Consider the following 12,247-nt stretch of genomic DNA (forward strand, 5'->3'; position numbering starts at 1 on the left):
GATGGAATTCTGCTTGCACTTGTGGCATAGGAAATATTTTATTGTACATCTGGACCACTGTTGAAACATATCTGCATGATAACACTTCCAATGAATGCAGTATGACAACCAATTGAATATCCTGGGATTGTTACATCCTATTGGATGTACATGGAGAAGCAGAATAACCTGTTTATGTACAAAACCAGGAGAGCACACAGTAATCAATTGAACAGATGGTTAAAATGACACCTATCTCTGATAATGAGAAGCCTCTTTTTCTAATGTATCTCTGCATATTATTAACTTTACCACAAAAAATGCAGTAATTTAACCCGATTTTGGTTTTTATAAAGAATGGACAATTGGGTGACATGGTTAGTGTAACGGTTAGCATAACGTTATTAAGGGCCAGTGACCCGGGTTCCAATCCGGCGCTGTCTGTAGGTGCATCCTCACCATATTTGCCTGGGTTTCCTCCAGGTGCTCAGGTATCCTCCTCTCCCTCCCCCCACACCCCCCCCCCCCACCATGCTTCAAAACAAATGGGGATTGTAGGTTAATTGGGGTATTTTGTGTGGTATGGGTTCATGGGCTAGAAGGGTATTTAGAGAGACTTTCCAGATTCTATGTCAATACTGCACACATCTCACTATTATAATTTTTGTCAAAATTAAAATTAAATTTAAAAATTAGATGGGCTGAAAGACCTGTTTCTATTCTGTAGTGTTCTATGGTTCAATGGAAGCTCATTGAGATACAGCACAGTAAGAGCCCATGCTACCCAATTACACCATGCAATCAATTAACCTACTAACCCATATGTCTTTGGGTGGCTTGGGTTTAAAATAAAAGCGACAAATGTCGTTCATTAAAATGGGATGACTCAAAATTATTTTCCTGTCATACTTGATCTAGATCTTAGTTTGGGACAGGATCATCATCTGTAAAAAGGATCAGGATATGGTGTGGGTGGAGTTGTGGTTATCCCTTTGGAGGCTAATGGGCTAATGTTGATTATGAAAATTCTGTTTCCTAGTGACCCATCACCAACGTTGGGGGCAATGTTGTCTCAGATCTCAATTCACAGCTATATCAATCCAATGTGCATTTGGGAAAGCTGACACTGCAGCTTTGAATCACACTTCACCTGGAGACAGTTACTCTGCTCCCACTTGGAATAGGTGCACGCTGGCCCTGCTGAGAGCTGTCACTGAGCATCAGGTCGAGCCATTTACGGGAGGTTCATGGGAGACTGGCAGCACTGGTCAAGTACCCCATCCTTCCACTGAACTCCAAGGGCAAAAAAGGAAGTGGGATTAATCTAGCATGATAGCAGGAGTGGGGAACTCCATTGGGAGTGGGGAGCACTGCCAGCTACAGTAACAGAAAGAGGAAATACCACTGAGATCACCTCCAGGAACATCACTGACGACGTCCCTTGGGACATCATCGAGGTACATGAGGAAATCACAGGGAACAGGAGAATATCACCAGGACACAGGAAAACAATCCCAGGGAATTCGCTGGGGTACAGGATAACAACACCGGGGTACAGAAGAACATCACAGGGGAGCTCACCCAGATATAGGAGAACATCGGGCATATCACTGGAGTACAGGAGAATATCACCGGATACATGAGAACATCACTGGGGTACAGGAGAACATCAAGTTGCAGGAGAACATCACTGGGGAAATCACCCCGTTGTAGGAGAATATCACCAGGCATATCACCAGGGTACAGGAGAACATCACTGGGGATATCACTGGGGTACAGGAAACATCAAGTTGAAGGAGAACATCACTGGGGAAATCACCCTGTTGTAGGAGAATATCACCAGGCATATCACCAGGGTACAGGAGAACATCACTGGGGATATCACTGGGGTACAGGAGAACATCAAGTTGCAGGAGAACATCACTGGGGAAATCACCCTGTTGTAGGAGAATATCACCAGGCATATCACCAGGGTACAGGAGAACATCACTGGGGATATCACTGGGGTACAGGAGAACATCAAGTTGCAGGAGAACATCACTGGGGAAATCACCCCGTTGTAGGAGAATATCACCAGGCATATCACCAGGGTACAGGAGAACATCACTGGGGATATCACTGGGGTACAGGAGAACATCAAGTTGCAGGAGAACATCACTGGGGAAATCACCCTGTTGTAGGAGAATATCACCAGGCATATCACCAGGGTACAGGAGAACATCACTGGGGATATCACTGGGGTACAGGAGAACATCAAGTTGCAGGAGAACATCACTGGGGAAATCACCCTGTTGTAGGAGAATATCACCAGGCATATCAGCAGGGTACAGGAGAACATCACTGGGGATATCTGAAACTCAGTCCCTTAAATTTCCACCCCCTGATCCATTCATGTCAGGGAACATTGTTTATTTCCTGATGTAATTTAGCAGTTGTAGAAATCAAAGCAATATTTGTTCAGTTTACAAGATTTTTAAATGTGTTAAACTCAATGGAGAACATTTGACATTCAAAATAGTGAAATGGTGCCCTCTAGGCAACAGTTAACAAGAAGATTTAATTATTGTGGGCAGCATGTTGATGACATTCTTGAAGAACTTTTGATTGAAAAGAAAGCAATAAAATAATGAGTAAATAAGATTGTTTTACCCTTGTCCTTTGCATAAATGTAGGAAGAGATTTACGATGGAGACTGACTTTTCAGTGGCATATCTGAATCTCTCAATAACCTTCAATCAGAAATGTGCAAAAATAGATGTGATATAATCAACTGTTAATGGAACTGTTAATAGCAACAGTTAATATAAGGGATTGGGTGACGGTATTCAATTTGGCCATCATTTTTAATTTATTGTGTGTGAGATATCATCATATGATCGTGTTTTGAGGTTTATTTATCAATGTTTCTATGATGCTTTATTTCCTCTTGACGTAGAAAGAGACCATTTGGCCCATTAAACCTTTGTTGGCCTGTAGAATAATCCCACTTCCTTTATAAAATCTCCTGACACCAATTTGCCACACAGTCCCATCAATTTATGAAGATGTTGTTGGGACTTGAGGAACTAAGTTACAGTGTTAGGACTTTATTCCCTGGATCATTTGAGGATTAGGGGAGATTTCTTGGAGGTTTACACAAATAGAAGGGATTTATATAGAAAAAAAAAGGAACCAGGCTTTTTCCATTGGGGGTGGATGAGGAAAGAACTAGATGAGATGTGTTAAGGGCCAAAGGAGAAATATTTATAGGAAACAAGAGGAACTTCTTCACACAGAGAATGATGAGAGTGTGGAACAAGCTGCCAGCTGAAGTGGTGAATGCAGATTCAATTATGACATTTACAAAAAATTTGGACTGGTATATGGATTGTCAGGGACTGGAGGGTAAGTTCAAGTATATCATGATTTATACATGTTTACCATATTATCACATGACAATGAAAGGATCCTTTGAACCTTTGAAGTTTGGCACAGATTAGATGGCCCAAAGGGCCTGTTTCTATGTTGTAGTGTTCTCTGCATCAATTCTCCCTCCCACCTGCACACTGGGGCCAATGGGCTGACCTATCCATGTGCGATTTTTTTGGGGATGTGGGAGTATGCCAGAGCACCAGAGGGAAACACACGCAGCTATGAGAAGAGCATGCAAACTCCACACAGATAACACTAGAGGTCAGGACTGGAGCTGTGTCACTGTGCGATAACACCCCCTTCAAATAATTTTTATAAATTTTAGTAAGTTAGACATACAGCACAATAACTGGCCCTTCTAGTCCATGCTGCCTAATTACACCAAATTGACCTGTAACTCCTGTTAAGTTTGAATAGTGGGAGGAAACCAAAGCATCAAGTGGAAATCCACGCAGACATGGGAAGAACAAACAAACCCTTTACAGACAGCACCGGATTCAAACTCCTGTTGCTGGCGCTGTAACAGTGTTGCACTAACCGCTACGCTAACCGTACTGCCCAATTTGCAAGTAATATCAATCTCAATGATCATCACTTCGAGCTAGCATATACTGAATCCATGGGCTAGAATGTTCCTCATGGAATCTCTCACCCATGAACAGCATTTGATGCTTGCCAAAGTAAACTGTTATATCCACATATGGGAGCAGCTCACTGCAGGAAGTATCAAGTCCTGAAGGACTATGTTGTGTCACGTTCCACAAGTATTTGAAGTCTGCAAATAATATTTTACTTATATACTGTATAAATGCTGGGCTTCCGCTTGGCTTGTATAAAGTGTGTCAGGAAAACATTGGAGATCACTTACTGAAGAATATTTTGGGTCCTATTCAGTTAGAATCAAGAAAGTATATTTTGCTTTAGGTTCAGATGGGATTTACTGAAGATATGAGGGACTGCAGTTGCTGGAATCTGCAGTAAAACATGGAGGAACTCAATGAGTGGACCAGCATCCATGGGAGTAAAAGAAAGGTCGATGTTTGGGTCGGAACCCCTCATCGAAACTGAGAGTGCAACAGCCAGTATAATTAAATATTATATTGGCTTTCTTCCCTGTGCACGCTCAATCTTCAAGGATTATTGAAGAATATGTTTGGTTAAGTTTAGTTATGATTACTGAAAAATATTTCACAATAAAAAAGACTACCCTCAATCAACTCCAAGAACTTGCCCCAAGTTTCCACAGCACTTCTGTGAGGCAGACAGGCGATCAGGACAAACTCAACCACATGTAGCATCACAGGTGCTATTTGCTCCAGCAAATAATCTCATTCCTCTCATAGGTAATTAGCAAGCCAGGGCAACAGTCACTGGAAGGCAGCTCCAACAATAAGATCAACACATTCACCACTGACACAGAAATGTACAATGTGCAATCTGAGAAGATCCAGTCCTTCTCCAGAGGGCCAAGCTAATAAATACAATCACTCTAGTGCAAACCAAATCCAACTTTTAAAAGTGTAGATTGATTTTTACTTAAGTACATTTCCATATTTATACAGTGGTTCCCCCCTTATCTGCAAGGGGATATGTTCCAAGACCCCCAGCGAATGCCTGAAACCAAGGAGAGTACCAAACCCTATATATACACTCTTTTTTTTAATACATATACTATGATAAAGTTTAAGTTATAAATTAGGCACATTAAAAGAGTGACAACAATAACTAATAATAAAATAGAGCAATTATAAAATATACTATAATAAAAGTTATGTGAATGTGATCTCTCTCTCTCATTTTAATATTTTTCGACCACAGGACTGCAGGCAACTGAAACAGCAAGAAGTGAAACCATGGATAAGGGGTGACCAAATGTATAGTCAAATATCAGAAAAACTTTAAAATGTACAATGGAGGTTGGGTACATCTAGAACGTGTGTATGCAATTCTGATTGAGCAATGGGAAAGCACATCACAGGCTCAGCTTCATTTTCAGATTTGATAAGTTTGGCAATGACAATTTTTGTCTTACTTGTTCTGGAGCTGGACAGAGGAATTACCTTTACACACTCCAGCTGCACCCAGGTGATAGATTCCAGCCAGCACGTGCCAAATGGATTTCTGTTCCTCTGCCGTGAATCCAAGCATCTCCATGGCTGCCAGAAGCCTGCTGAATGCCAAGGAGGCGCTCTGCTTCTCCTCCACCTGAGGCACGGGAAACAAGCAGTGGTTAAGGACTGGAGCATTTGGTGATAGTGACTTACCCAGCCACCCTCCAAAGTTAACTTGAACCTGCAGTGAGGTTCACAAGCTCTCAGCCTTGTCAGAGATGGATGGCTTCCCCGTTCAAATCGTGGAAACCGATGCTTTGGATCGAGATTATTCCTCCTATTGACTCCGTGTTAGCTGATATAGAGCATTCTGATCTCATTCCACTCCTAGCTCTTGCATTCATGGAGCTTTGCAGCATAGAAACAGGCCATTCAGCCCAACATTTTCATGCTAACCAGGTTGCATACCCAAGCTAGTCCTATTTACCTGCAATCAACACATATCCCTCTAAACCCATACTATCCATGCACCTTTCTAAATATCTTTTAAACAATACAATTATACCCACCCCTACCACTTCCTCTGGCAGTTCATTCTGTATACCTATCATCCTCTGTTTTATAAAGGTACCCCTCTGGTCCCTTTAATTATTTCCCCTCTCATTTTGAATCAATGCTTTCTAGTATTACATTCCTACCCTGGAAAAAAGACTATGACTTTTTCCTTATCTATGCCCCTTGTGATCTGATAAACTTCTATGAGGTCCTCCCTCAGCCTCTATGATCCAGGGAGAAGAGTCCCAGCCTATCCAACCTCTCCTTATAATTCAAGTCTGCCAGTTCTGGGGACATTCTGGTGAATCTTTTCTATGCTCTCTTCAGCTTAATGATATATTTGCTGTGACTTGATGCTTAGAGCTGTGCACAATCCTCCATGAGCGGTCTCACCAGTGTCTGCATTGGATGCCCTATTAGTTTCAGCACCTCTTGCTTCCTGAAGAACCTTTGAACTGTAATGAGGGTTGCCCTCCTCTAATGTATCAGGCAGCCAACTCCTCTCTCCTACCACCCTCAGGATGTTCATCTTTCTGCTTACTCCCTTCTAATCTCAACCTTTGATCTGTGTCCCCTTGACAGTGATACTCCTGTTGGGGATAAAAAGTGCTTCCTCTCTCCTTTCTATACATGATGCTCCTCAGCTTTCCAAAGAAAATAACCCCAATCCTCTGGAAATAATGGTTGCATCCCAGACGCACTCTCTTCCCATTGGGGCCAAGGCTTAAGAGAGTGAAATCATGTACCAACAGGCTTAAGGACAGTTTCTTTCCTGCAGCCATCAGGTTCCTGAATTAACCCCATAACAATGCTCTCATGCTGCCCTAGCCTGGTACTAAATGATCTTCCTTTTCATTGTAACCTCACTCTGTAAATTGTGCTCTTTACCCAGCTGCTAGAAATAACCTGTTAGTCTGCTCACAGATTAACCCATCTCACTCTATTTATATATTCTTAAAATTTAGACATACAGCACGGTAACAGGCCCTTTCAGTCTACGAACCCATGCCACCTAATTGCACCCAATTAACCTACAAACCCCAATGTATTTTGAATGTTGGGAAGAACTGGAGCACCCAGAGGAAACCCATGCAGACATGGGAAGAACATACAAACTCCTTACAGATTGTATGGGATTTGAACACCGGTCCCAATTGCTGGTGCTAAAACAGTGTTGCGCTAACTGCTACGCTAACCAGGTCATCCTTGGTATCTTCAGACAAATACAGTTAAACTGAAACATGATCACAGGTGTCGGCTGTCCTCTGCAGTCTCCAGAGAGGATGAGTTCTTGTACTTGCTCCTGTTTTACAAAGAATCCCCTCCTCTTCTGAATAAAGGGGCAAAGTGGAAGGAAGGTTGACCCACCCACTGACACCCCATACAATGTTGATGGCATCCAGGTGCACACGGCGATTATGCTTTTGAGTGAAGGAAAGTCCCTCATGGGCAATGTCACAGTATGAAGGAATCCTTTCTCTCTTCGCCTCAAGAAATTATCCAGGCTTTTTAGTTATTGCAATATCTTTCTTTTGAACTTGTCTGCTGCAAACCCTCAATCAACTTTCTTTCTCCCCCTCTCCCCACCCCCCCAAACCTTTCTGAGAACCTATGTGCATAATACAGAAGACCACAAGAAGTGTCAGGGACACCCAAATCCATCATGGTCACTGACCTCCAGTTCATTGCAGATATCTGTACGAGATGCTGCCTCAAAAAGGAAGTAACATCATAAAGGATTCCCATAACCCTGGTCACAATGTCTTCTGATTGCTACCTTCAGGCAGACGCCTGAAGGCCAGCACATCTAGGTTCAAGAATGGTTTCTTTTTCCAACAGCTGTCAGGATCTTAAACTTCCCTCTACTATCCTAACCAGAAACTACTCTAGCACAAAAACTCTAGCACAAAAGATCTATCCGCACTGTTGTGTCAAACTATTATTCTGCCTCGTGGCACTGATTTGCACCCAGACCATATCCCTCAATAGCCCTCCATCCCATGTACCTCTCCAAATTTTTCTTAAATGTCAAAATTGAGCTTGTATTTATTACTTCAGTTGACAGCTCATTCCACACTACCACCACTCTCTGCATTAATAAATTCCACCTAATATTCCCCTTAAACTTCTTCCCTTTCATCCTTAACCCATGTCTTCTAGTTTTTAATCTCACCTAATCTCTGTGGAAAGAGCTTGCTTGTATTTACTCTATCTATATCCCTCATAATTTTGTAAACCTCTGTCAAATCTCCCCTCATTTTTCTGGCTTTCAGAGAAATATGTCTTAACCTGTTTAACCTTTCCCTATAATTCAGTATTCCCAGTCTCAGCAACATCCTTGCAAATCTCCTCTGGACTCGTTCAATCCCATTTGAAAGGAACGTTGTCAGACAATGGGCATAAAACACCATGGGTTTGGATCTGATCAATTTCAGGTCAGATTCCTGCTCCGACGTGCAGTGGTAATGTGTCATTGGACCACTGCCATGCAAAGACCTGGCACCAGTGCCTTTTTGCCCGCACTTCCCCCAGTAGGATGGGCTTCCCTGGTATACCCACTGACGTGGCCACGGCCTCACTTACGTTGGTCAATGACATAATCCCGAAGAGCTGGCTCTCTGCCACGTGATGCAAATGGAGCTCTGTCCTGTCAAAAAGAAACAGAAAAATGGCCAGGGTTACCGAGATTGAGCAATGAGGAGGAGTAGGAGTGGGGTTGTGGGGTGGGGGAGTTATCCCAGATAACCTTTATTTCCAGCTTGTCTGTAAGTGTCAACAAACCTTTCACCACTACCCCAGGTGTTCACCAGCTGGATTGAGAGAGAACAGCAATACAGTACAATAATAGTTGGCTTGAACAGGATGGGCCAAAGGGCCTGTTTTATACTGTATGATCCACCCCAGTACCACATAATCTGCATTTTGCTTCCTCCTTTACTCATTCTACACATGTCCTCTTTTGGTCATTTTTATTTTATCTCTTCTGCCCTATCATCAATATTCTGCTTTGATCTCTTCTCCTCCCTCCCCACCTTTCACTGCCTCTTCAACTTTGTTTTATCTCTACATTTTCTGGCTTAAGTTAAAAGGAGCTCAGCCTGCACAGTGGCCCTCTCTATGTGAACAGCCTTAGGAGATGCGGCCCATAGTTTCTTGGGTTTACATCTGAACAACAGTGTCACAAGGCCCTTCAGGCCATCTAGCCCATGCCATCCCTTTTGCCCATTCCATTAATCCTATGCCTACATTAGATTCACAGCCCTCTGTTACTTGCCTGTTTAACCATCTATCGAAATTCCTCCTAACCAGTCTCTGGTTCCCTCATCTCCTCTGATAGCACTTTCTCTGTGTAAAAATCCTTACCCTTCAGACAATAGGAAAAGGATTTTGACTCTCTATCCTATCTCTGCCTCTCTTCTTGAGAAGAAGTACTGCTGGTGCAGTGATGATGAGGTCTTTCAGAAGGTAGTGGATGGGAGAAAGGTCAATGCACACACAGGCAGCTTTGAAAAATGGGGGAGAGAGAAAGGGTGACATGTGAGAAGGAATACCATGCCAGGAACATACATGTGTGTGTGTGTGTGTGTGTGTGTGTGTGTGTGTGTGTGTGTGTGTGTGTGTGTGTGTGTGTGTGTGTGTGTGTGTGTGTGTGTGTGTGTGTGAGTGAGTGAGTGAGTGAGTGAGTGAGTGAGAGAGTGAGAGAGTGAGAGAGTGAGAGAGTGAGAGAGTGTGTGTGTGTGTGTGTGTGTGTGTTAGTGCATGTTTATAACCATATAACCATTTACGGCGCGGAAAGGGTGAATATGTGTGTGTGTCCTTCTGTTTAGGTGCATGGCATGCACGAGACCATGAGCATCCGTCCATGTGTACCATTGAGATGTGTCCTATTTGTACTGTGAACTACCCATACCTTAAGTGTGTACCTAAATTAAATACTTCTGTCACTGCACTGTGTGCTTGGTGTGCATATCTATTCACAGATGTATAGTTTGTAAATGTACAAGATTCGTGCCATGTGCTCCATATAGATGCTCCATATAGATGCACCATATGTGTGGCGTCTTGCATGATATGACATGTGCGCTGCAATCGTGTATCGTGGATGGGCATTCTGTGTGCATGCCATGTGCACATGTGATGTGTGTGCAAATCTCTTGTGTCATGCAGTGTGTATGCATTCATATGGGCATTCAACGTGTCTTGTGTGTGCGCGCTCTGCAACTTGTGGGTACGTGTGCAGAATAGCTTTGTGTGTTCAGTGCAAAAAGATGCAAAGCACCAAGTGCCTGGAGGCATGAATGACTCTGCACGTCCTCAACTGAGCAGTGATTCAGATTCACAAAGTGTTGCCTAGTACTGCCGCCCTGTGGACAGCCGCTGCACAGTTAGTGCACCACTTCATTTCACTTCACGTGGTCCTGTCGCATTGCCATGCTCAAAATACAGGCAAACAAATTAATTCCTAAGGGATTGATAATCTGAAAATCATCCCTGAGAGAAGGCAAGAGTTAAACAGGCTCTTCAACCCATCTAGTCTGTGCTGAACAATTAATCTGCCTAGTGCCTTTGACCTTCACCTAGACCATAGCCCTCCATACCTCTCCCATCCATGTATCCATTAAAATTTACATAAATATCAAAATCAAGCCTGTATTCCACACTTCACAGGCAGCACATTCCACATTCTCATCATTCTCTGCATGAAGAAGTTCCCCAAATATTCCCTTTAAACATTTCACTTCACCCTTCTCCCATGTCTTCTAGATCTTGTCTTACTTAACCTCAGTGGAAAATGCTTGCTTGCATTTACTCTATCAATACTCTATGTAGATAATACATATAATTTTGTTCCAAAAATAGACTTTATTCACAATAAATTCTTTCCAAAAAGAAAACCATATAAAGTTTCTTCCCACCCTTTGTTTCATATCCAAGCATTTCCATCACTCTACACTGTTACATTAACGGCTTATGGTGGACCCATGATTAAGCAGTCAGGGAGAGCTAAGATCAATGGCTGCCATAAGGGAAAGAACATCTTCTGTATGTTCTACGTGTTAGATGCAGATAGACCAGCAGTTCTAGGTCTGGATAGCGGCCAGAAGATGCAGAAAATCTCTGTCAATTATGAGATACAGACAAAGAAGATATCCAAAAGGATCAATAGAAACACACAACAAAAAGATAAAACAATTTCCACAGAAGTACCTGCCAAGCCATGGCACACAGTGGGAACAGACTTGTTCACCGAGAATCAAGAGTGGTATTTAATAGTACCCGGTTACTATTCTAAGTTTCCATTCGTCAAAAGGGTGAAAGACCTGAGAGCGTAAACTATCACCTCAGAAATGAGAGCGTTCCTTGCTGAACAAGGAATACCCGAGCAAGTAATATGTGACAATGGAACACAGTTCACGTCACAAGAATTCAGAAAGCTGGCTGCAGAGTATGGGTCTGTAATCATTACATCATCCCCACACTACTGCAAAGGTCATGGGTTCATTGAAAGACAAGTGCAAACTGTGAAACGCACACTAGTTAAGTGTCGCAAAACAAAAGAAGACCCATACCCAGCTCTTCTATCATTATGAGCAACACCTTTAAGGATTGAGATGAAGTCCCGGGCAGAACTTCTAGATGGCAGGAGATATAAAAGAACTCTGTCAAGCAAATACATCCTCCAGAAGACCAGGAGGAAACCAGAAGAAGACTGGCTGACACGTAAGAAGAAGGACACCAGCTTTATAACAAACATTCACAAACATTGCCAGAACTCTTCAGAGGGCAGCATGTGCCTATTCAAGAGCCAATATTGAAAACCTGGACCCCAGCAAAGGTCATCAGAGAAGCTGAGACACCAAGGTCATACATTGTCGAGACAGACTCTGGCAATCAGCTGAGGAGGAACAGAATTCACATCCGGCCAACACAAGATGTAAGGAAGCAGAAAGCTTTAATACCAGCAAAGCCTGCAACACCAGTATCAAGTGAGGTATCAAGTGAAGAGACCACAACCGCTAATACCGAAACATTAACACAGCAGTTATCAGATGAAGCACAACAAGCTCCATCACCTACATGTTTACCAGCAACATAGACCCCAACAGTCACAGCCAAATCCACAAGAAGGCGAAGGAACATACGGGATATCAGAGAAAACATCCCAGTGCGATATCAATAAGAACTATTTAAAAATAGTTGTATAAATAAATTAGTGTACAAGTTCAGTTACTTAAGTTGCACTGGAAAGA

At 42.7% G+C, this 12,247-nt stretch overlaps 1 protein-coding gene across 4 annotated transcripts in view; it reads right to left on the bottom strand.

Annotated features, from left to right (window-relative positions):
* The window catches only part of LOC138761090 (unconventional myosin-XVIIIb-like), a 260,108-nt gene that overhangs the window by 172,864 nt on the left and 74,997 nt on the right, over positions 1–12,247 (bottom strand). For all 4 annotated transcript variants that reach the window (XM_069932681.1, XM_069932680.1, XM_069932679.1 and 1 more), the window contains exons 10-11: positions 8,580–8,643; positions 5,451–5,595 (exon numbers count right to left, since the gene is read on the bottom strand). In XM_069932681.1, the coding sequence (XP_069788782.1) occupies positions 5,451–5,595; positions 8,580–8,643 (209 nt within the window). The remainder of the gene's footprint in view (positions 1–5,450; positions 5,596–8,579; positions 8,644–12,247) is intronic.

The sequence above is a fragment of the Narcine bancroftii genome, chromosome 4, assembly GCF_036971445.1.
Source record: "Narcine bancroftii isolate sNarBan1 chromosome 4, sNarBan1.hap1, whole genome shotgun sequence".
NCBI lineage: Eukaryota > Metazoa > Chordata > Chondrichthyes > Torpediniformes > Narcinidae > Narcine > Narcine bancroftii.